A 26,224-nucleotide genomic window follows, 5' to 3' on the forward strand; every position below is an offset into this window, starting at 1 on the left:
CCCATTTGTCTCTTGTCCTCTCCACGCTGCTCTCAGCAGGTCATTCTTTAGAATCCATTGAAAGTAGAACTTTTTTTTGTTTGTGAGGAACTAAAATTCTCCTAAAGACATTTATAATTTTAGTTTTCTCTTTCAACAATGAAATCAAATAAATATCTACCGTTGTGGGTTGTTTTTGTGATTGCTCTCGTATGCATTCGTGCTGTTTACAACAAAATGTGGAGGAGAGCACAACCTCATTCGGACACGGCCAGCGGCAGTTTTCGGGTCTGAATGCATCTCACAGGAAAACAACGTTTCTCTTAGACCAGGTAGCACTGTATAAAGAGGTTACTCTGCAGTGTAGGTAGGAGAAGACATAGTGTCTCCACTGATTGAAGAATTCCTGAAAAGAGTTGAGATTTCAGGAATGACTGGTAATGTCATTCAACGAACAGTTTAAAACGTCCCGGTGGATTTGAGAGGTTTAAGAGCTCAAGCCTTCTTTTTCATCCCTTGCAATGCGGTCTGTTCCTGTGCCCATTCATTTGGTTGACCTTCTCAAGTTAGGGATGAGAGATAAAGTTTTTCTCTTCCACTAGAAAAGTGCCGGGAGAGGTTAAGTACGGTACGCATAGTCTGGTACTGGCCACATTAATTAGATTTCCAAGAGGTGAGTAAAGAGTCCTTTGTGACTGCTTACAACAGAGTGAAATGTGATGAAATGTTTGCATTTGTTTTTGCATTGACATTTGCATTGTCAAGAAGAAAACTAGCCATAAAAAGGTCAGGAGAGGAGGGTCCACACATCCCCATTTAGATAATTTGTGCAATTACTGTATCATAATTGTCTTTTCACTTCTTGCTGCCATTAAAAAGTATCAGCAGATGGGAGGGTAAGTGCCTTTTTATTTGACAAAACAATTTGACAAGTGCCATTGGCTACTTTCAAAAGCACTTCATGAAACTTCTCACTAATATATTTCAGTGGGCCTAGTCTTCCATCATATATGAATCTGCCCTCTCTCTCTTTCCTTCAAAAGAAAAAAATGTGTTTTATTCCAAAATCGTAACCCCTCTATAAATCTCTTTGGACTGCTCCTCATCAGCCCAGCATCATCTCTGAGAGTAAACGGCCCTCTCCTTTCAGAGGAAGACATACAGAGTGTATATATATACAGTGGCTGTGACGTTAAAAAATTGTGATGATACCGACAAGGTTAAATTTTAAGATCATACCAAAACTCTACAAGTATTTATGGAAGGTAGTATTCATTTTATATCTTTGTGTTGGAAGAATTGTACTCATTAAATGCAACGCTTTCCACCCCATTCCTGCCAACCCCAGAATGATGTCTTAAGAGGAGACGCCTCTTCCATGGGGTGGCCATTGTTTTAATCGCCCTGGTTCCTTCACTGATAGATAGGGATGTTTCCTTCCAGATGCATGCAGAACACAGCGGATGGCCCTTCTGATCATGTGGATGATTACCTCTGTGACCCAGAAGAGATGCCCCTGGGTTCCAGGGAGTGCAAATTACCATGCCCGGAGGATTGTGTGATATCCGAATGGGGGCCATGGACGCGATGCACTTTGGTGAGATGATTAGCTATTTGTTAATATAGAGTTCACTTAATTCCTTCCCACGAAAGCTTTAAAGATAGTATTAAGAAAATCAGTTACTAAATCAATTACCAATGCCAAGTATATTTTCTTGACTACTTCATTCTGTGACTATGACACTTAAAGTCAGCAGTATTTCGACTCACACTAGAACAGCGAGACCTCTTACAAGCTTTACACCCCTTCACCATCCTCCTTGCCGGCACAGAATGCCTTCAGACAGGCTCATAAACAAACACACAGCAGGTTAAAAACTGCAGTGGTCTGAACGCCTCCCTCCAGGTAAAGGCACAAAGAATGAAGCTCTAGTAAAGGCACTTTAATGGTGTTCCGTTATTGTCATCCCTTGCTTTTTGCCCGGTTCATTTTATTTAAATTGTAGGAATAATCTTTCACACAGTGGGGGCCCTGCAGCAGGAGTTTTGACACTAAAACGCAAAAGATCCTGGTAAGAGAGGGAGTGGGAAGAAGAAAGCTGTGCATGGGTGACTCTCTTTCTGCACACTGGCTCCGTATCTCTTTGGGCCTGGGAAGCCAGGGGAGAGTTTCAAATCACACAAAGCTTCTAGGTTTCAACGGCCCATAGGGGCTCTTCCCTGGGACCCTGGGAAGAGAGTTATTTGAAACAGAACTGGCTAGTGATGTAGAAAATTGGCTTTACCCCTGGGCACCTTTGTGAAGTTGCACATTTCACAATGGCATCAAAGGCACAGGGAAAATACATGCAATGTGAAATTAATTTTTTGAACTACAGTATAGGACAGCTTCAAAGAAAATTATCATGCATGTTTTCAAGGAAAAATTAAATTTTTATCTCAGGGCTAACATTTTAAAGGTGCTGATCAGCAGCCAACTGATACAGGAGGGCAAGCACAGGGCTGGCAGTTGACTTGGATACATTTAAATCATAATAAAGAATTAGCTGTTTCACAAGGGTATGCAAATGATTTTCTAATGCCATTAACCTCAAGTTTGAAGTTGCTGCTCCTGTTCTTTTTTTTAATTCTTTTTTTAATTTAATTCTTGTTCAAGTGCAGTTTTCTGTCTTATATTCTCAGCCATTCCCCCCCATACTCCCCACCTCCCTCCCATTTCCACCTGCCACCTTAGTTATTGTCCATGTGTCCTTTATACTTGTTCATATGAGTCCTTCCCCTTTTCCCCTGTGATTTTCTCCACTGTCCCCTCTGGTCCCTGTCAGCCTGTTCTGTATTTCAGTGTCTTTGGTCATATTTTGCATGCTTGTTTGTTTTGTTGTTTAGATTCCTGTTAATGGTGAGATCATATGGTATTTGTCTTTCACCGCCTGGCGTATTTCACTCAGCATAATGCTTTCCAGTTCCATCCATGATGTTGTAAAGGGGAGGAGCTCCTTCTTTCTTTTGCAGCATAGAATTCCATTGTGTATATGTACCATAGTTTTTTGATCCAGTCATTTACCGATGGGCATCTAGGTTGCTTCCAACTCTTGGCTATTGTAAATTGTGCTGCTATGAACATCAGGGTGCATAGGTTCTTTTGGATTGGTGTTTCAGGGTTCTTAGGATATACTCCTAACAGTGGAATTGCTGGGTCAAAAGGCACATTCATTTTTAGTTTTCTTAGAAAATTCCATACTGTTTTCCACAATGGTTGTACCAGTCTACAATCCCACCAACAGTGAACTAGGGTCCCCTTTTCCCCACAACCTCTCCAGCACTTGTTGTTTGTTTCTTTGTTTATGATAGCCATTCTGACTGGTGTAAAGTGGTATCTCATTGTGGTTTTAATTTGCATCTCTCTGATAGCTAGTGATATTGAGCATCTTTTCATGTGTCTCTGGATCCTCTGTATGTCCTCCTTGGAGAAGTGTCTGTTCAAGTCCTTTGCCCATTTCTTAATTGGGTTGTTTGTCTTCTTTGAGTGGAGTTGAGTGAATTCTTTGTATATTTTGGAGGTTAAACCTTTGTCTGAGATATCATTGGCAAATATGTCTTAGAAGCCAAATGCTTTCAGAACAAGACCATACCAGCAGGAGATTGCAAGCCAGTGTGTTTAAGTGCTGTATTTTTTTGTGCATATGTAAGTGTGCCTAGGAAAGTAAAAGTCACTAGCAGCAGTTATTTAAAGTCGCTCTTAAAATTTTTTTGTGGTACCCAGAGACTGTAATAGATGATAGATAGATTGATAAATAGATAGATAGATAGATAGATAACAGAAAATGTCTGTATTACTCATTCACAATAATTAATATTACCATACATATGTGTTTGAGGACCTGTGATGTGGTACATCTATTAATATTTGACACGTAGACCCTTAAGCGTCTTACAGGTAGAGAGCACATCTGAAGCTCACACCACACTTTGATCTTATGGAAGAAATGGAAGCGGAATGAGATTGTTCAGGTTAGCCAGTGGCCCCAGGTGCTAACTCCTGCTACAGTGCTCTTCCTAGCACATCAGCCCTCCTGTGGCTGAGTGTCCGCCTTTCTGAGGATCCTGTTATTCTTTGTCAGCCTTGCAATCAAAGCAATTTCCGACAAAGGTCAGCGGATCCCATCAGACAACCCGCAGAGGAAGGAAGAGTCTGCCCTGATGCTGTGGAGAGGGAACCCTGCAACCTGAACAGGAACTGCTTCCACTACGATTATAACGTGACAGGTACGTGGACGGTCCCCTCATCACAGAGCCACAGGCCGCTGCCCGTGTGTCAGCGCAGCGGCGTGCTGCACGTTCATCTCTGACTGTGTGCCTTTTGAACACGCTGCTTACTCTCCCAGAAAGAATTCTTTAAGGGACAGATATTGATCTAGTATATATTTTAAACATCAAGATACAGATAATGAAAGTGTCACACAAACATTAGCCCTATGGTATTTTGTGAATAGTCTAATTGATCCTATTTAAGACATCCTCCCACTTTGAGAAGGTGTAAATTAGATACTTTTCCGGCCTTGCTGGTGTGGCTCAGTGGGTTGAATGCCGGCCTGCAAACCAAAGGGTTGCCACTTCGATTCCCAGTCAGGGTGCGTGCCTCGGTTATGGACTGGGTCCCCAGTAGGGGGCTCGTGAGAGACAACCACATATTGATATTTCTCTCCCTTTCCCTCTCCTCCTCCCTTCTACTCTGTCTAAAATAAATAAATAAAAACTTATGAAAAAATAAGATATTTTTCTTATGATCAGGTTCATTGAAAGGGATCTTTCTTCTTCAGAAGATGTTGAATTGCTGTAATACGCTGGGAACACAGTTCTTTGTGGGGGGCGCTGTTCAAGCCAAATTGCTCTGAAGTAAAAACAATGACAATCTTACCCTTGCCAAGAAGTACACAGATATAACTACTTCAGTATTATCAAAGGTATAGATAAAAATAGACAGATGAGTATTTTTTCAGAAAAAAAAGTCTTCTTATAAATTGTATTTGTTCTCCCTAACCCTCACCATCAAGGCATACACTGTAGGAAAGAAGAGTTCATTGGTTTATGTGACGGGGAAGCACTGAAGCTTATTTTAGAACTTTTTCGGGTAGAATCCCCAGTGATACAAACCACAGAAATTGTACAGCGATACACAGCAGTCAGGTTGGCTTTTGTTTCTTTTGATTCTTCTCTTCAATTTTCATTGATGACAAAAAGAAATCATGGTTCTTTGAGATAAACTATATTACTCTAAAAAGGAAGATGAAAGAATTATTTTGACAAAGACATGAAATAAGAGAATTAAAGAAATATGAGCAAAGTGATTTTGAAATAGTGCATATTTTAAAACATTTTAAATATGGAAGCAGGTGACATACAGTGTTTTGTTTGAACATAACACAGTTAACTATTCATTAAAATTATGATTACTTTGCTAAAACAAAAATAAAGATAAAGCCAAAATTTCTGCTTTTATTAGAAAAAGTTTTTAAGTGACATTTGATCTCAGGCCAGAGCCATTTTTACAGTATCACCAACTGGCCGTCAAGATTGCCAAATGGACATCTGCCTTCCAGAACAATCCCTGTGGTTCTGTGCAACCCCAGCAACTCCATTTGACTCCTGAAATGTTCAGAGCCGGGACACTTGTGCTCTGCATGTAGGATGATGGTGCAGCTTAGAGGCAGTTGTGAATTAAATATGGAATTTGGGCCATTTAAATATGGAATTCCATTTGAAATCTGTGTCTCCGGTGGCCGTCTGTTCTGATGGGCTCCCTTTCTTGCAGATTGGAGTACGTGTCAGCTGAGTGAAAAGGCAGTTTGTGGAAATGGCATTAAAACAAGAATGCTGGACTGTGTTCGAAGTGATGGCAAGTCGGTCGACCTGAAATATTGTGAAGAGGTGAGGGGATGCTGTGTAATATCTTTGTGAGTAATTTTTTCCTAATAATTTCAGTTCATGCTGAGCCAGATGACCTGTGCTCCACGCAGCTCATTGCCAGCAGATGTTTTTCTGCACTATTCAGAGGCTGTTAAGCACCCTCTTGAAAAGAGACACTGTCCAATCCTACTGATTTCTGCACATAATATCCTGTATTTTGTTCTGCTTGGAACCCAAAGGTATGCTAATTATCTTTCTCTGAAAGAAATGCTTGGGAAACAATAAGTAATCAAGGTGAATATGGACAATAAATCTTAATCAGACTACTCATCATCTTTGTAATTTCATTTGAATTTTGTGTTGCCTAGGACACCTACCAAGCTCCATCATTCATTCTCTCTGTTGTTAAACATTGATCACATGTGGTTTGGTAGCAGATATTGATATTAAGATCTAATACCCAGCTGTGAGAGTCCAGGTACTCAGGTGTGGATATGAGAAATTCAAACAAAGGAATGGAGTCTGCCATTAGTATCTTTCAGTTACAAAAAATGGTAAATCTTAATACTTCACTTTACAAAAGTAATGTCATCATTTCTACATATGATCTTAAGAAATGGGAGGAAACAGTTGTTGGCCTTTATTAGTTTTCATGAAGCTATGCTTCATGTTTTAATTATTTTGTCTGATTTCCAAACCAAAAGGGTACCTTACACTCCTGACAGGTTTCAGCTCCTCCTGCATCTGAGACCCACTGGGTTAAACATGAACCAGGAGAAACAGAAACCTCAGTAGATCTGGAACACACAGTCAGAGCTTATAACCTCATTAGGGTTCAGTAGACAAGGTGACCACGACTTCTGTTTGCATATCTTGGCGGTTATTATAAGCCCATGATAAACTGTTCCAACCCCTGAGGGAAAACTTAAGATAAAAATATATTAATTCATTTGATATCTTTATTGTGTAGACCTGACTTAAGTTCCTTATATCTCTGTCCATGTGACCATGTGAACACAGCTCCTGAATGTGCTGAAGATAAGTTGTTTAGTTAATAAGTTTCTCTTATTGTCATCCTGTAACATAACTCAGTCCATTCATACTTTCAATTTAATTAGAAATTTTATACCTGAATCAATTTTGAAACTAATAACATTGAAGTAATATACCCATTATAACAATAACATTACTATTAATGAATATTATTATAGTCATACACTGACTGGAGAGCATTCTGTGATCTGCTCCTAGTCAATTAATATGTCTCCTTTGTTGCAAATTCACATATTAATGCCCTCCTGAGTTAGAACGAAATATACAGAGATAGCTGTAAGAGCTTTTTGAAAGCCAAACCCAATCAGACCAATTGTAAAATAGCTCATATGACTGCAGCCAGCACAAAGGTATAGAGAGGGTCCTTTATTTCTTAAATAAAATTTGAATGAAAACTTGACAAATAACTAATTTTAAGTAACTAGATAAATGGAAACTAGATAAATGTCCTCTATGTACAGATATTTTTATGTTTGAATGCTGCGATGACAATTAGGAATTTAAATCATAATAGTCTTACAAACACCGTCTTCGGGGGAGAAGAGTACTGTTCTCGGCAGGAATTGGATTAAACAACGTATCCCATTTCCTCCATCCAGTGGATGCAGTAGGATTGAATAAAAGCCCTGAGAGAAGCTGGCCACCTTTTTAACAGTGGAGTGATTGCCTGCCTGCTAATACGTGTGTGCACCCTGCACTCAGTGCAGCAGCGGTAGGCACCTCTTGCTGTTTCTCTGACAGCCAAAAAGAAAGACGGCATTACTACCCAACGAGAGGATAATTGGGGTTAAATCCATCCAGTCTTTATATAGTATTTTTGTCTTTGATGTTTTTCAGACATTTACTCACCTGATCATACCTAGTAATTGATTTCTCCTTTCCTGTTCCTTGACCCCTGAGCACGTGCTTAGATAGATGGTGGTGATAGATAGATGATTCATAGATAGATAGATAGATAGATAGATAGATAGATAGATAGATAGAAGGTGGAAAAAAGAGATACAATAAATATAAGGAAAAATGTAGTCAAAGGCTAAAAGGTCTCAGAACTGCCTACCCAGAATATCTGTCAACAGACATCCTTTATAGTAAGTAAGTTAGTGGTAACTCAGTTCTGTGATTCCAACCCTCTCTCTAGGATGCTACTAGATACCTAAATAGAACACATTATTTTTATCATGTCCCCTTAAGACTCCAATCTCCAACCTCTCATGACTTTCAGTGACTGTAAGACTTTCCGTAGTGACACAGGAAAAGCGTTCATACCAGATACTCTCATCTTTGTCAAGCATTACTGGCAGAGAACATGAGGGAGCATGTGCAGAGGACGTAGTGTCAAGAGCTGTCCTTGAACCAGAACAGCCATTCAGAATTTTTTTCATTTGCCATGTTCTAAGATACAAATTAGGTACCATAAACTTATATTTCATGCAAAAATAAAAAAGCTCTTGAAAAGCCTAAGGATTACCAATTTAATAAGTCATATTCTCCTAACATGCTCTTAAATGTTTCTATTTCAATGCTCGTTTGTATCTCAGACCTTTTAAATGTTTTCGTATACAGTAGATGAGTTTGAAATGTCATCTTGTATTTTAAAAGTAGAATATATAAATAAGTATTGAAACTCCATGTCAATACAAGGGCACAACATTATTATTTGATGAGGGACTAACACTAAAATAACTGAATTATATCACAGTTAGCTTGTGATATAGTTTTAGAAGAAAAATCTTTGTAATTAAAAAACTACACATGAAATATTAATAACCAAAAATTCTAGTGATTCAGATTTTCTTTCAGAAAGACAGCATACATAAAAACTGATATATTATTTCAATTCATTATATCATTAGTTTTGAGTGGCAATTTGTCTTTAAAACTTTTCCCATTTGCTTTTCAGTTTAATATGCACATATAAAAATGAGTAATATCTCAAAGATAAAACTGTAGATCTGTATATTGATGACATTCTTGTTTTTTAACTAATGGAAAGTAATCATGCTTACCCTTATTTATTCATCACTTACAGAAACTCAACCTATTTGGAGATTAAACCTACTTTCACTTATTGCATATTTTAAAAGTTCAACACTATAGCCCTGACTGGTGTAGCTCAGCGGATTGAGCGGGGGCCTGCAAACCAGACAATCGTGGTTCGATTCCCAGTCAGGACACATGCCTGGGTTGCAGGCTGGTTCCTTGCAGGCTAACTACCAGCATGGGAGGCACAAAAGGCAACCAGACATCGATGTTTCTCTCCCTCTCTCCTTCCCCTCTAAAAGATAAATAAATAAAATTAAAAAAAAAAGAACATCTACCCTTAAAAGTTCAACACTGTAGAAGTATATGAGTAAATGGGCTCCTCCATGCATCCTGTGCCCTTTGATCCCATTCTCCTGGGTTGATCGACTTTATATTTTTAACAATTTGCATGTTTGTCTTCCAGACTTCTTTTTATTCTTTTACTCATCTTGCTTATTCATTCTCTCTTCTCCTCTCCTTTCCTCTCATCTCCACTCTTATCTTTTCCTTTCTCCCTCCNCTCTAAAAAATAAATAAATAAAATTAAAAAAAAAAGAACATCTACCCTTAAAAGTTCAACACTATAGAAGTATATGAGTAAATGGGCTCCTTCATGCATCCTGTGCCCTTTGATCCCATTCTCCTGGGTTGATCGACTTTATATTTTTAACAATTTGCATGTTTGTCTTCCAGACTTCTTTTTATTCTTTTACTCATCTTGCTTATTCATTCTCTCTTCTCCTCTCCTTTCCTCTCATCTCCACTCTTATCTTTTCCTTTCTCCCTCCCTCTTCCATCAACCAGACATGGTGGCCATGCCTTCATGTCTATACAAACGAATGTGCCTCTGTCCTTTCAGCTGGGTCTTGAGAAGAACTGGCAGATGAACACTACGTGCATGGTGGAATGCCCTGTCAACTGCCAGCTTTCGGAGTGGTCCGCGTGGTCAGAGTGTTCCCAAACATGTGGCCTCACAGGTTAGTTTGTACCTTAATTAGCATTAGGTGTATGGTCACAGAACATGCAATAAAATGTCCTTGCTTTCAGTCACATCAAATAATCTTTGGTGAGGTTGACTCTGGGTGTCTTTCTATCCAAAACATTTGAGACTGACTTATTTTTCGCACCTTCTCAGGAGAAGTGCGTGTGGTACCCTGTCCCAATGATATATACTTGCACGACTGTAACATCTCATGAAAGCTGCATCCCTTTGTATCTCTTAAAGGAAAAATGATTCGAAGAAGAACAGTCACCCAGCCCTTCCAGGGTGATGGGAGGCCGTGCCCAGCCCTGATGGAACAGTCCAAGCCTTGCCCAGTAAAGCCCTGTTATCGGTGGCAATATGGCCAGTGGTCTCCATGCCGAGTGCAGGTATCAAATCTCAAACAGCTGTATGGAAATGTGCGTTCTTCATGTGCAGGCATTTGGTTTTAGAGTTGTTTTGCAGAGCTTACACATGGCATTTTTCCTCTTCAAGATTTGAAGTGCCTAGCTATTTCATAACTAGTTTAATTAGTTTTTATAACAAGCCCTCCCTGTCCTGTATTTTAAACGTCATTTGGAAACTGATTCATTTCGATGAAAATTCATTTGCTTGTCTCTAGCTAGAAAACAAGTAAATTGTTCGTTGTATGCTCCTGTAGGACTTCCCTAGGGTTTCAAATGTTTCTTTAACTGCTCATAAATCAAAATCAACGATGCAGAGATGACTGTAAGTGATGAGCTCACTAATGAATTATTTTTCTTTTCCTAATTAGTTATGCCTTTCTTCATTCCAGAATGCCCATTGTGGAGAAGGGACCAGAATGAGAAACATTTCTTGTGTAGTGAGTGATGGGTCAGCTGATGATTTTAGCAAAGTGGTGGACGAAGAATTCTGTACTGATGTTGAGCCCATTATAGATGGTAATAAAAAAATGGTCTTAGAAGAAACCTGCACCCAGCCTTGCCCAGGTAACAACAGCAAAACGTGATTTATATTTTGATCATTTCTTCCCAGGACCAGGGTGGAGGGGCGTTGCATGTATGGTCTCAGGTAAGTGATGTCAGCAACCCTCTTGTTCAGTGATACCTGTGTGGACAGCCAGACACTGCAGTGTGGATGAATGGGGGCCACCGCCTCCTCTGCCAGGTGGGGTGAATCCAGGTCGCTTGTGTGGCCACTGTTGACACACACAAGTTTTAACACCTGCAGAGGATGACCATTAAGGCCTGAGGCTCATACTTAACAAGGAAAGACTGAAAGAAAGTTTGAGAAAATGAGCATACAACATACGTAGAGGAAAAGAACAGAAAATGAGAGGCGGCATTTAAACATATACCGGTGAAGGAAAAATTGAAGTCCGTATAATGGAAGCGTACTCTGGGTCTTAAATAGAATCAACAATGAATTCATATCTAGATACATTGTAGTTATGACAGAAAATGCCAAAAAAAGAATTATTAAAGCATTCAGAAAAAAATATCAATAGATCACCTGCTTTGGGAAGACAGAATTAGAATTATAGCAGAATTCTCAGTTACAATGAAATCAGAAAGACAATGGGATGTACAGCCGTGTATCAACAAAGATAACACATTCTGAGAAATGCATTGTGCGGAGACTTCGTCATGTGAACATCGTAGCGTGCACTTACACCAACCTGGATGACACAGCCTTCTGCACCCCCAGGCTCCATGGTGCAGCCCATCGCTTCCAGGCTACAACCTGTGCAACATCTTGCTGGAGGAAATTCTAACACAGTGGTATTTGTGTATGTAAACATGGAAAGGTACAGTAAAGTACAGTATAAAAGATTAAAAATGGTGCACTTGTGTAGTGCACTTGCCATAAATGGAGCTTGCAGCACTGGAAGTTGCTCTAGATGAGTCAGTGAGAAACTGTAAAAGCCTAGAACATTACTGTCCACTACTGTAGACTTTATGAACACTGTCCCACAAGCCCTCTCCCTGCTGCCTTCTGACAGGGTCAGATATAGATGACTGTAGCTGTCAGTACTGCTCCATAAACAGGCATGTAGGCTGAATTGATTGGAAATATTGAGGAGAAATTGGCTGGGCAAGGTGTAGATACTGTAATGGTGGCTGTCGGAGGGAGTGAATGGTGGCCTGGGGGTCAGGAGGAAGAAGAAACACAGATGGAAAGATGAAGGATCACAGGGGACTACCATGGCGATGTGGTTTTGGCTATTGCGTGTTGAAGCAGTGGTCGGATGAAGAAACTCTGTGGTATTTATAAAAATAGAGGGCTCTTAACTTGGAAGGGGCTGGAACTGAGGACTCAAATATTTTGACGCAAGAAATATGTTTTTGGTTTCATTGACCTTACTTATCTCGCACAAACAGCTCTCTCCAGCATTGAATTGGTGGAAGAAGTAAAACTTATCTGTGCTTTGCATTATTATAACATGGAATTATTTCCAAAGTCCAGGGACAGATTGGCTCCATGCTACCACAGAAAGCTTGTTACTAAGCATCAATGGCACATGATTCTTGTTTGAAGGGAGCTGCTGTGGACCTGTGTCCTTGTATAAGACAATGAGAATTTACAACAGTGTACTCTGAAGACCATCAGGCTAGATCTGGGAGGGGTGTAGTGCTGTCTGAGTATATAGTGCTGGGAGTATAGGATCCTCTGGGCTGAAACAGGTAGCTGATCGTCTGGGGTGTGATCTGTGCTCTCAAAGTCAGGGTGCTGTGAGTGAGAGGGAATATATTTTGAAGCCCCACAGATATTGCCCCCCCCTCAGAGAAAACAAATTCCTCCTGAATTATATATCCTTCCCCGTCTTACAGGAAATTCCATGTCTTATAGGAAATATATTGTGAAGCTCCACAGATATTGCCCCCATCAGAGAAAACAAATTTCCCCCAAACAAATTCCATTTCTTACAGGAAATTCAGCTCCATTAAACTCTCATGGGACCACTATCGTATACGTGGTCCACAGTTGACCAAGCCATTATCATGCAGCACATTGCAATATTTGAAATGCGATGGAAAATAATCATCAACCTAAAACTCTGTCCCCAACTAAATTATCATTCAAGAGTGAAAAAAAAATATTGCAGAAGAAAACACTGAAAGAAATCACTCTGACACAAAGTTGGACAGGAAGCATGCATGCAGTAGATTGTGGAAAGCAAATGTTGTCTGTCAAATATTAAAAAACTAATTGGAAAGCAGTGACAAGCTAATATCGAAGAATTTGGACTTGATGCAGAGAACTTCAGGATAGATGTGAGGTCAAAATAAACTTAATGTCAAGTATTAGCCTAGAGAAAGGCCTTGAGAAAGACATGGAAGCAACAGCTGATTCGCAGCCTAGAAGAGATCAAACTTGCAAGCAAACTACCTATAATTCTCAAAAGGAAAAATTTCCCCATTTGCTTATAATGACAATAAAAAACATTTGTTTAAGAAATGTTTCACTTTGAACAAGGCATCAAATAAATTAAAAAGATCTGGCAAATACTAATTGGGCATAAAATAGACTTTCTATATCAAAAGAATACAACAAGAAACTTTTAAGGATGGATAACATATACTTTTTTTAAAGTTTAATGGAATTAAGTTACTCAAAGCTGGAAAACTTGACAGCATGGGTCTCCCACCCATTCACTCATCAAATTACTTGTTCATTAATAAGTCAACTACTTGAGGTGATAATAATGACAATTTCTATAGTTGGTTTTTAAGATGAGCTCTGGTCAATAAATTGAACAGAGCAGTAAATAAAATCACCCCTAATACCTTGAACTATATGCTAGGCCTTGAGGGCTTTTCTCACTGTGTATATTCATCTGTAATAATAGTTTTTGCACACACTGATACTTTCATCTACTAAAGGTTAAGAAATAATCTTTTTTTTATTTGACTTCTTGGACCAAAGCAAAGTGTTGCTTCTTAGACATTCCCACACCTGCCAATGACAGCCTCTTCCTGATCCAGCAATTTTCCTGTTTCATTTCCTGCTCCCCCAACTGGCCTGATTTCGGGCCAGATGTCACACACAATCTAATTTAATAGAGCCATTTGATATCACAGCAGGCAGAGGTTGATGCCGTGGCAGCAGGTCCAAGGTCCAGGGCCAAGGACTAAATCTTGGGTCTCTGATGTATCAGAGATACCGCATCATTGTGATGCTCCCAACATGGAGCAGAACTGGAATTTTTGCCAGGCATTGGCCTATGCTTTATTGTGGGGTCTCCCCATTAATTTTCATTATACTTCCTGCAGCACAGTTACCCACCTGATTATTTATCAAGTGTTATTGTAGGCTAGACCCTCGGCTCAAGGTTGAAGATGCAGCGGGAAGCAAACCTACCCTGTCTTCAATGAGTTTACCATGTTATGGAAGAAAGAGTTGCTAATCCAATAATGACAAAAATAAACATAAGATTAGGATCTGTGGTAAATGGTGCAAAGAAACACTGCAATATCCCATAATAACATGGAATGGGGCAAACACACCATTCTAATTAAAGTAATTACAAATCGGGGAGGAAGCTCTTCTCCTCCTACAAATTACCGTCTATTCACTTCAGTTCCTCTCCTCATAGTTTCCTTCAAAGATGGGCTTTGAAAGCGAGCAGTGTGTGAACTAATAAGCTTTAAGGAATCAGACACTGAAGGAAGTGCATTTCATACACTTAATTGTCAAATGTTTGGCAGGCACAGTGCACTTTATCACTGCAGTGGTTTATACAGTCAGAATGTAAAAGTATGTTTAGTACAAGGCAGTGCCTCCCTCGTATTTGCTGTTACTGAATCTCTGAAGCCTGACATGGATTATTTGGGGGTGATGATGGTATAATTCACAGACCATATTGAACAAGTTATTGAGTTTTGTCACAAAATATACTATGTCGAGTGATATAAGCACACAGGTAAATCCTACTAGTAGAAAGACATGTTTTATTTCCATGAGGTTTTCAAGCATTGAGGTGCAGTTATATACATTCATGTTGACAGAACATTTTAATTTTAATAATTTCTCCTGCATAATTGAAAATTGAGTTACTTGAAAGTAACATTTCCTAGGGAACAGAAATATTCCTAAAATGTTATCACACTACTTAAAAGTTCTTACCAGTTTTTTTTCTTAACACTTTCAAATTTTACAAGAATTTTCTACACCACAGTATGACATTAGAGTATTAATGAGGTACTCTAATAAAAGCCTACAGGAATTACCCCACATTACTACTGTGTGTATGTGCTAGTCAATAACTCATGTATTTCTAGGGTTTCTTAATCATGGCACAAAAAGTGTTTTCATTAGTCAGGTATCCAGGCAACTTTTCGCCAATATTAGGCAACTTTAGCATAACATAAGGCTATATAAATTATTCATGTGATATGGATGGAATAATTAAAATAAGAACCCTTATGGGCTTGTTTGTCATCATTTACTGTATCCTCTGAACAGTATCACCAAGCAGTCAGTCCTGAAGGAAGGATGTGCACACAGCAGAGGCGCTTTAATTAAACCTTCCCTGTTCTCACAGTGGTCAAAGGTGTTGATGTTGAACACATGGTACACAGTGGCCGGGCAATCCCACTCCTGGGTGTGTACCCAATAGAAGTACACGTGTATAACTTCACCAAGAGATTCCTACTGAATGTTCACAGCAGCAGTATTCATGATAAGGAAAAAGTGCAATTGTCCACCTGCCCATTAAGAGTAGAATGGATATCTAAACTGTGGTAATTGGTACAATGAAAGTAAATTACAGTGATAACAATGAACAAATTAGAACTACATATGTACATGATGGATCATACAAACATTAATGAGTGAAAGAAGCAGACATAAAACCTACATATGGTATTTCATATATAACATGAGAGGGGTTTCTGAGATTCTGAGAATGCTCTGTGACTTGATTTGGATGTCAGTTACATGGGTAACTGACTGTTACATGGGTAATCAGGCTGTGAGAACTCAGCTATCTGTGTGCTTATGATATGTACACACTGCATGCATATTCTTCTTTAATCAATAATCAACAAAAAGGGAAAGTGGAGTGAAGTTGTAGATCAATGAAACAGTGTGCATTGTCACCACTATGACAGCTGCTCATTCAGCTGTCTGGCCTTCACACCCCTGGGAAGAAATAGGAATAAAGCATAAATACCAGCTTTCTCAACTTGGACTTCAAGCTCTTTTGAAATTATGAATGTTTAGAAGACAACTTCTAGATTTTCTTTGAATAATACCAAGGGCTTAATAAACCTCTTTTCAATAATAATGACAAGTGTGATGGTAGGGTTTCATCACATATTTGTTGTCTTTGAAGGGGAGGGGAATTGTACAGACAAGCTCCTTCAAGAGATAGATGTACATTTGATAGTGTTTCACAACACATATTCCATGCCAGTAACATCCACTGAGAAAAGATAGCAATATTAATACAAACTTATAAATAAAGCTACATACAAACTTGCAAATATCAAATACTTATCTAAATTTGCAAGTAGTGTGTACGACTGGCATGCGTGCAACATTGCTAGTGGGGTTAGAAATAAAATAACTATCTGGCTGGCTATTCTTAATGGGTAAGGGTAGGGTAAGGGTGTCAAGTACATTCCTGTGTTTTGCAGGCGACTGTTATTTGAAGGACTGGTCCCCATGGAGCCTGTGTCAGCTGACCTGTGTGAATGGTGAGGACCTAGGCTTTGGCGGAATACAGGTCCGCTCCAGAGCTGTGATTATACAAGAGCTAGAAAATCAACACTTGTGCCCAGAGCAGATGTTGGAAACAAAATCATGTGATGGTAAGAACTATGATTCATGAAATCTCATTTTAGTTTAGTGTGAATAAACAAAAGCACAAGATATTGAATTTCCTATTAAGCAAGCACATTTTCCAAGCTCTCACTTAAGGTTGATAATTGAATTAAGGGTGTGATTCTGAATTTTAAAGATTAAGAAGGAGAAAAATCTCACCACCCTTAATAGATGTGCAGTATTGCTAGAATGCCTCCCAGTTTTATGAGCTAAGGAAACCTGAGACAATTAGGACCTCCTTGTTTGTCCACCTGTAACAGTCCTGATCATGTGTGAATCTAAAAATATACTCAATGCATTGAAATAAAAATAAAGAGCAAATAAGAATTACAAATTTATAGCAAAATGAGACATTTACTACATTTTCAGAAATTGATAAAACAAAGTACTGGTAAGAATTATTCTAATTGTGGCATAAACCTATTTGAATGTACATATTTATATGTCTGTGTGTATACGTGTACACTCATTTGGAGCCATGCACCAAGTATAGGCAATGTCTGACATTTTTAAGAACAATAGAACATTAAAATGTCAATTTGGAAGCACAGAAATGCAAATGAAAACAAAAGAATTGCTATCTAGTTGCTCACCAAACAACCCTCTCCTTTCTACTGGTGTTCAAAAAGGAAGACAGCAAATAGGAGCCAAAATACCACATTTGCGAATGAAAAGCTAGAGGAGAAAGCTTAGAAGTTGGAGTAGAATGCTTAGAATAAAAGCCAAATGGTCTAGATGACTTAATCCAAGAAATAGAATTATCTGTTTTGTCAGGTGAATCTTCCCAAACTTGCCAAATAAAAATATTTCATAGTTCCTGGGACAGGGTAGGTAAAGAAGTAGTGAAAAGTCAGGGGTTAAAATAAATGAAATAATTTCCAAGGAAAAAAAAGAGAATTGTTTACTCTAAAATAAGAATGAAATAAAATTAGACATCAGTAACATTACAAATGAGAAATTCCCCTCCAGATTTACAGTTTTTTGTATTGAAAACAATACAAAAATTAATAAATAATGATACAAAATACACCCTGTGTTTCATATGCTCACAGCTGTAAACCTACTTTTGCCCCACTCATTGAGTAAAGAAAATCCTACCTCACACAGATGTTACACACACATACTCAAAGGATATCATCTCCTATGGTCCCTGGACCATACTTTGAAAGCTGCTATTCTAAGATAAAGAATTCCCACAATTCAATAAGAAAAAGCATAGATCTCAGTAGGAAAAAAAGAGAGAGAGAAAAGGCCAGAAGATATAGGAGGTCTGTCAGGAAAAAGTCCAGCCATTGTTAACATAATGAGAATGATTTGCCTGACATCGATGTAACCTGGCAGCCAAGGAGAGTGGACTGAAATGCGCATGTGTGAACAATGACGTCTTCGCTGTTCTAGATGCTGTTGACTGAGGAAGAACTAGGGAGAACCATTGGTCACACAAGGTTAACCACCAAGGTGTTATTGTAATAGCAAAAACCAAAAACAATCTAAAAGTGCACCTTTAGAGGAAACAGCTAAATAAATTATAGTAATTAGTACCAGGGAAGTCTATATAGAAGTTAAAATAAACCAACGATATCTATATTAAAGTCACATGGAAATATTTTATCTGTATCACTGGCAAGTTTTAGAATGGTTCAGAGTATGATACCCTTTAAATTTTAACACTGACTAAAAATAATAGCTTATGTTATGTATGGACATATATATTTTTATTTGTATATATTTATAATAAAAGAATAGTATTTTGTAGCAAAAGAATATATTAAAAGAATATTAAGAATAGTGCGCATTGCTGGACAGACATGGAGGGTGGTCAAATCAGAAAGGAATAATAGGACATCAAGTTTGTTATTTTCTTACTCGTTAACAAGCAAAAAAAAAAAACTAAAGCAAACTGTAAATGGCAATATTTGTTAAATGGCATGATGGGTGATTGAATTCATTACTTAACTATTTTCCATCCTTGTCTATATGTTTGATATTTCATAATATTTTAAATAAAACATAAAATTAAATTTAAAATACAGGCTTATATTAGATAGCGTAATAGATACGGAAAATCAGCTGAGAGTTAGATATGTATCTGGAATTTTGTAGTATATGTCAGAGCAATAAATTGGCACTTGAATCATTTGAGATGGACTTACCACTTTTCAATTGCTTATAAATATTTAACCAACACTCTGTCACCACGATTACCCCTCTGGACGGCAGAGTGCTTCTGTTAACGTTTGCTGTGTCTCGGCAGATGGACAGTGTTACGAGTACAAATGGATGGCCAGTGCTTGGAAAGGCTCTTCCCGAACAGTCTGGTGTCAAAGGTCAGATGGTGTCAATGTAACAGGTAAACCTCCAGTTTCTCTTCGTTCTTTGAAAGTCTCCCTGGAGTACCCACATGTAACAGGTTAAATAAAATAATTGAGAAAACAAAGATAGTCTTTCAATATTCAACACAGGGTTGGATTCAGGACACCTGGGCTGTCTGTATACCTGTCTAGAAACCAATGACACATTATTTTATTTTTTAATGTTTCAATTAAATTCTCCCTTACCCTCACTACAGGCTAAAAATAATTTTTTGTTGACTATATCTGTTTCTGTGCTTTAAAAGGCAATACACACACAGACTGAAAATATTATCAAGGGAATATGATGATACACATCATAATATTTTTCTTGAATTCATAAATCTATGATTTATAGTTTTTATTAATTAATAGGGAAGACCTGTTGCTAAATCTCTAGCCCAGAGCATCCAAGCAGCTCATCTACTCTGTCACCACACAAAAATTATTGTATATCTGAAGAAGAAATCCAAATGACAAACTTTTGGGGGTGTCCTTTATGCCCAGATGTACTCCTAAGAGCCACTCTAATCTGCAGTTACTAAGTTTTCTTATCTGAGCCCTGTAAAGCAAGGGATCGCAAGGACTCCTGTGAAGAGGGAAAAAACTTGGCTCCTGATACTCAGTGAGGTGAACCACCCTGCCAGTTTCCTAGAAAGGTTGGGACCAGAACCTCAACCTCGAGCACATGGACCTAAAGAACTATTGTTTCTTAATTTGCTTATTTTTTAAAAAAAATATTGCCCTGGCTGGTATAGCTCAGTGGATTGAGCACAGGCCTGCGAACCAAAGGGTTGCCAGTTCAATTCCCAGTCAGGGCACATGCCTGGGTTGCAGGCCAGTTCCCAGAGCAGGGAACGCACGAGAGGCAACCATACATTGATATTTCTCTCCTTCTCTCCTTCCCTTCCCCTCTAAAGATAAATAAATAAAATCTTAAAAATAAATAAATAAATAAATAAACAATATTCTGTTGTTTATGCTATTACAGTTGTCCCAGCTTCCCTCCTTTTCTCTCATCCACCCAGCCTGCCCTCTACTTGCATAGTCAGTCCCCACACAGTTGTCTATATCTGTGGGTCCTTCGTATATGTTCTTTGACTAGTTCCTTCATTTTCTTTCAGTCGGTTCTCAACTCCCCTCTCCCCTCTTGCAGCTGTCAGTCTGTTCCATGATTCTGGGCATCTGGTTCTGTTTTGCTCATTTTTATTTTGTTCATTAGATTCCTCTTATTACCGTAGCATAGCAGTAGCATGAGTATTGACAAAGAACTGTTCGGGGTGACCTGCTGACTTGCTGCCATTGCTTCGACCCTCTGACAGGGAGAAAATGTAATGTGCATTTGGGTGCCTCTGAGTATGTCCATTTATAAATTTAGCTGTAATATATACAGTAAGATAACAGGAGCATGGATCAATATGCTTTTTGGAAAACATCAATTCTTATATTGAATTTTAAATTACCTGGATTTATTGAAACCTAATTCCTTATTTCCTCCCTATGAAAGCTGGGGCAGGATGTCAAATTGTATTCTTGTGAAGATAAGATATATTACATGAGAACTCTGTATCAAGAAGCCCTTGATAATGGCAGCTCCCAGGGGGCACATGCATTACAAAGAACAGACACCTCCCAGGAAACGCTCTCTCGCAGTATTATGTTCTAGGAGAAAAATGTGTTCCAACCACATCACTCTAAGAGTCACGGTGGGACAGAGCTGTGGAGGGGAAGCATTGTGGAGGTGGCCACTCAACTCAGGACTTGAAAATGAGGATTCATCTTTAAACTATTCTGAAAAAACTTTACAGCTTCCCTAGAGGGTCCTATTAGTTTTCAGTGTTTTTTTTTCCCACCCAAATAAAGATGCAAATAATATTTATCTGCCTTTTCTTCTACATGTTAAAATCTCTTTCCTCCTGAAATTGAGGCTATTTCCCAATGCAAAAGTAAGTCAAATTTCAAAAGATGTACTCATAGAAATCATATTTTAATTTATTTTAATACAGGATAGTACGAAATGTATTTATGTATTAATGCCATTGGATACCAAAAAGCCAGCATGTAAATGATTTGTGATAAACTTTCTGTGCATTCCTTTCTCACCTTTTAGGAGACATGGGATTCTTGATGAGAAATAGTCAAGTATACTCCCTCCCTTGATGGACTGCTTTAATGATATGAATAGTCATCCTTACAAGAAACTCGGGCTGTTGTTTTCCTTTTTCCTCATGTGTTCAATGATAACAGCTTCAAAGTGGCCATTTAACCGCAACTGTCCGGCAATAGCTAACTGCTTCCCATAACGTTTTTCCTAAGAACATTTTGTTTATAGTATTCAGAGATTAAGGCAAAGAATTATCAATAGTCACCTCTGAGAAATTCCGCAGAACCACCAATTCCATAAATAAAGGAAAAGCTTTGCGAACATTCTGTTAAACCGAACAAGGGTTCCTTCCACATTACCAATGTTGTTTCTTTATGACATCTGTCCCTGTCTCGATGTGACAACTTAGGCACACTTGGTACTGTGCTGAAGAAGAAACGGGATCATTGGAGAGCTGCAATGGCAGGGTAAAACAACAGCGCGTGACACCACTTAGTGGCTACGTTTGTTTCATTTCCTCTCCCTGCCCTCCCATAAATCCTGAATGAGCAGGAATAGCGGTTTTTCCAAAAAAATGTATTATAAAAATGTATGAATGTGGTAAATAAAGAGACATCTCAAGAGATATGAAAACTATTCACTTAAGTAGGTGAGAAAGAATTTTAACTTTAAAAGAAAATGAGATCCTTTTTTTTTTAGTGCTGGACTTAGTCTCAGGAACAATGACAGAAATAGCTTGTGTTGCACTCAGGGTCTTCATCATAGCAATTATCCACTCATCCATCCAGCAAGCGCTTGTGGGGACACCTGCCAAGTGCCAGGCACAGTGCTATCTCCTCTAAATAGAAAGGGCCTCAAGTTCCTAAATAAAGTGGTCAAGGTTAACCAAGTATCTCATACTCAACTGCCCTCGGAAAAATCTGTGGGATTCCCAAAGTGGTTTAGGATTCAAAGGCAAGCCTGGAACAACAGTGTGTTTTTATCATTGCAAGAGATACTCCTTGTCAAAACATGGTTTTCTGTTCTGCAGGGGGCTGCTTGGTGGTACGCCAGCCTGATGCTGACAGGTCTTGTCACCCACCGTGTAGCCAACCCCACTCCTACTGTAGTGAGGTAGGTCTGAATTCACGAGGGTACACGAGCCAGCCTCCTCAGTGGTCACCTCCCTGCCTCTTGTGCAATCATTTTCCTTTAACAAAAGCATGTCTGAGGCATAAACATTCTATTTTTGGACCAACCCTTTATCAATATCAACAATTCTGCATGCATTTGCTTATCCTGTTAGAATAAGTTTGAGTGCAGTACAAAGAATGTGTTCTTTTCATGTACTGAGGACAGGAATCGCATGTAGCAAATCCCCAAAACAATATTATATGAAGCGTCTTCAAGTCAGTTCCATTATGCTTTCAGAAATCACTCTGTGTGCACAGTAGAAATCTTCTGTTCTCCTGCAGATGCGGACCTGCAGTTGTGAAGAAGGGTACACTGAAGTCCTGTCTTCTAACGGTACACTGGAGCAGTGCACACTGATCCCTGTGGTGGTGATGCCCACTGTGGAGGACAAACGAGGAGACGTGAAAACCAGCCGGGCAGTCCACCCAACCCAGCCCTCCAGTAACCCGGTGGGACGGGGAAGAACCTGGTTTCTGCAGCCTTTTGGGCCAGGTGAAGTGACTGGATAGCATGGTTGTAGAATTCTTTGGTTATACGTTTTGTCAGTGGCCAATGATTAAAAAAATGAGCAAGCATTTTCACACGAGCTATTTATTATTTCACCAAAATTATTTTGTTCTGATTTTGCCACAGAATCTCTCTCTCTTTTTTTTTTTTTTTTTTTTTTTTTCTCTGAAGAAAGCACCCAGGCTCACAATTCAGAGAAATGAAATTACTTTCCTCTGGGAAAAAAAAAATGTAAGGATTCATATTAGTTATTCAATCTCAGTCCTAAATTTACAAGTATAATTATTTTCATATTGAACAAAGAAAGCTAACAATTAAAATATTAATTAGGAAAAAAGCAGCTTATCATTCAGTACTAGAACAAATAAAACTATAAAAGCATTCAGGATTTTTTCATTTGACCACACACCAGTAATAATTTGAACCTAAAATAGGGACATTAGTAACGCAGTACTGTGCTGGCTGGGGGTGGGGCACTGGGCAGCCAGACCAATTTCTGTCAACCCTTAGAGTTGGCTCACTCAGAATCTCAGAATATTTACTAGCACCAGATACGTGGAGGGAGGGATGGAGCCTTCCTGTCTAGGTGGGACCATCTTGGAGACTGACCAAACCCTTGTCATATTAGACAATTCTCAATGTGTCTAGTAATGGTCTTGAAGCCGATACAGGCAAAAGCTTGAAAGCCTGATGAAATGCTATTCCACTTCTGTACACTTGCTCTCTCCAGTGGATTTAACCATATACGTATGCCTGGAAATAAGTTGAGGCTTAAAAATGTGCTGTGAGGGCTGTATGGTAGCTGAGATCATGCCACTTTTTCTCACACCAAGAAGGATTACTAGTTCATGACCAAAGGGAATCTCCAGGCAAAGTCAGGCATAGACTACTTTCTAACTCTGTCAGAAACATGAGAAAGGAAGGAAAAAATTTACATAGCTAACACATCTCTATTTTTAATGCCTTAAGGCAAAACATTTTCCCTTACTAGAGAGTCACTACTGGGATTTTTAAAAGTATTTTCAGTATTTGGAGTGATTCCCATATAACCACATCATTTGAAAAAAAAAAACAAACATTTTATTTTGCAAAGCTGGCTTGTCTGGGTAAACATGGGAAACTTCTCTCAGTGTTTGAGCGAGTGGACCAGCACATGGCCAGCAGCAGCCTTGACCTTGACTAAGAATCCAAGTAGATCTCCTCTCATCAAAAGCTAGTTTTTAAAAAAAGAGAATATTATTATTGTCATATTTAAACACTAGTATATGCTTAATTGCATGTATGCAACAGAAAATATATGTCAATGTGAGGATCAAATCAAGTTAGAAAAGTCATTAATAGTATCTTATGTTTGAAGTTTATTTAAACCATAAAACTGAGAAGTTCACATAGAATGAGACCAGAAAACCAAATTAGAAGAGTCTCTACCCTGTCTGGTTTTATATACAGATTTCCTTCTGCTATCTGAAAGGAGAGTGTTCCTATGAAACCTTTCTCAAGCCAAAGTGCCAGAAGGCAAAGAAGTGGTTACCTCTAATTTATATGGAAAAAAATGTTAAGCAACCCCAGTCCCAGAAAATCATCTACTAATTCATGTCAAATATACTTAATTACATCCAGTTTTACACTAAGCATAACACCTTTATGAGCTCTCTTAGCATCTTCTGATACCTTGGGACACATCTTGCTAAAGGACGCACAAAGTAAATCAAGGTAAAGCCCAGATGTTCAAACAGGTCAAAGCTTGGCGGTGTGATGCTGAGATGCCGAGATGCTGAGTGCGGTTCCCAGGGAAGGAGCCTGGCAGGGCCACTGTTGCTGCCAGTAGTGGGTACCACCTCTGTAAGGGCTTACTGCAAAGCAATCACTGAACGCTCCTGTAGCTTTTCGCCATTTTTCATAAAAGAAAAAATTATCATTGGATTTCTTTCAGTTTTCAAAAATAGGTGCTAATATAGGTCTTCTGTAAAAGTGAAGTGGCATAATGGGAACTTTCAAATCTCAGGTAATACCTGTAGTAGGACAAGGTGCAAAGAAGTTGTTTAGAGATCCTTTTATATGTTAATCAAACTTGGTTATTTTCAACTGATATTGTCAAATCAGCTTTAAAGGATAATGCAAGTGTGAACTAGATAAAAGATTATTAACTTCAAAAAATGTTTAATATATCCACATTCGGTTCATCTGGAAAAAAAGGTTAAAATGACAGTATTCATGTTTAAATAACTGTCTACATCAAGTCTAAGTTGTGGGATGTTTTTTAAATTGATTGTTTTTCTTTTCTCATAATTTCCAATCTCAAAATGGAATAAAAGTCAAAAGAAAACATTTATGTAGCATTATATGTATATCAGATTTGAAATAAAATTCAGATGAGAGGCAGCAGAAACTTAGACATTAACTTGAAATCTGAACTTAAATTGAAAATATTATTTATTATTTTCAGTTCAATTTTCATTGATAATTTATCTTTAATGAGGGAGAATCTAACTCATAATAGCAGCTTTGCATTAATTGTTAATTGTGCCTAAGCAATAATTCATTTTGAGTTTTGAAAGGATTTGGTCATATGTGACTGGTCCACTGGTCATAGTAAAAGGTTCATTTATATGCCAGACTACTCTAAATTAATGATTAATATCCATTCTTCTTAGATGGGAGACTAAAGACCTGGGTTTACGGTGTAGCAGCTGGGGCATTTGTGTTACTCATCTTTATTGTCTCCATGATTTATCTAGCTTGGTGAGTGTCTAAATTTTTCAAAATCTAAGGATAAATAATCTTTCTGGGTTTAGAGGAAGCACTTTCAATGGATCATAGCACAAGAATGGCAAAATAATGTCTCAAATAAGGATTCGCATTTATTTAGCACTTATCTGGAGTTCTAAATAAACATGGCTTCAGTCTCAGATATCTAACAACTACTGAATCTGAGTCCCTTAGTTTCTGAAGATGAGCCAGAGCTGCTGCAGGCCATCTTCTCCAGCACCTTGTCCTTGTTTATGCAAGAGAACGTGCTTATGGTGAACTGTAGATTTTTCTATTGAGTTAGTACTGGAGGAGGGTATTATGGTAATACCTAATCTTATTCAACTATCTTTTAAACATGCATTATTTATTAATTATACATTATTTATAAAGGTTTCTGGCCAAATATAAATGATGATACTATAATGTTATTTCTGTTGTTAGTACTAGGAGAATTCCATTTGGATAATTAATTTTTATATGGTAATATAATATTTGAAAGGTTCTGTTTCAAGTTTCTTCACAGCATAAAACTGAGACATTCAAAGATACCAGAAAATCAAATTTTAAGTTTGAATTTAGAAATGT

At 38.3% G+C, this 26,224-nt stretch overlaps 1 protein-coding gene across 2 annotated transcripts in view; it reads left to right on the forward strand.

The window, feature by feature from the left end:
• The window catches only part of THSD7A (thrombospondin type 1 domain containing 7A), a 375,672-nt gene that overhangs the window by 344,124 nt on the left and 5,324 nt on the right, over positions 1 to 26,224 (forward strand). For both annotated transcript variants that reach the window (XM_037046384.1, XM_037046382.1), the window contains 11 exons: positions 1,423 to 1,576; positions 4,101 to 4,245; positions 5,792 to 5,907; positions 9,821 to 9,938; positions 10,187 to 10,332; positions 10,740 to 10,914; positions 16,567 to 16,740; positions 19,008 to 19,103; positions 22,239 to 22,321; positions 22,663 to 22,873; positions 25,543 to 25,630. In XM_037046384.1, coding sequence (XP_036902279.1) covers positions 1,423 to 1,576; positions 4,101 to 4,245; positions 5,792 to 5,907; positions 9,821 to 9,938; positions 10,187 to 10,332; positions 10,740 to 10,914; positions 16,567 to 16,740; positions 19,008 to 19,103; positions 22,239 to 22,321; positions 22,663 to 22,873; positions 25,543 to 25,630 — 1,506 coding nt within the window. The remainder of the gene's footprint in view (positions 1 to 1,422; positions 1,577 to 4,100; positions 4,246 to 5,791; positions 5,908 to 9,820; positions 9,939 to 10,186; positions 10,333 to 10,739; positions 10,915 to 16,566; positions 16,741 to 19,007; positions 19,104 to 22,238; positions 22,322 to 22,662; positions 22,874 to 25,542; positions 25,631 to 26,224) is intronic.

Source organism: Sturnira hondurensis, unplaced genomic scaffold, assembly GCF_014824575.4.
Source record: "Sturnira hondurensis isolate 20B ecotype Veracruz unplaced genomic scaffold, ASM1482457v3 Scaffold0005252, whole genome shotgun sequence".
NCBI lineage: Eukaryota > Metazoa > Chordata > Mammalia > Chiroptera > Phyllostomidae > Sturnira > Sturnira hondurensis.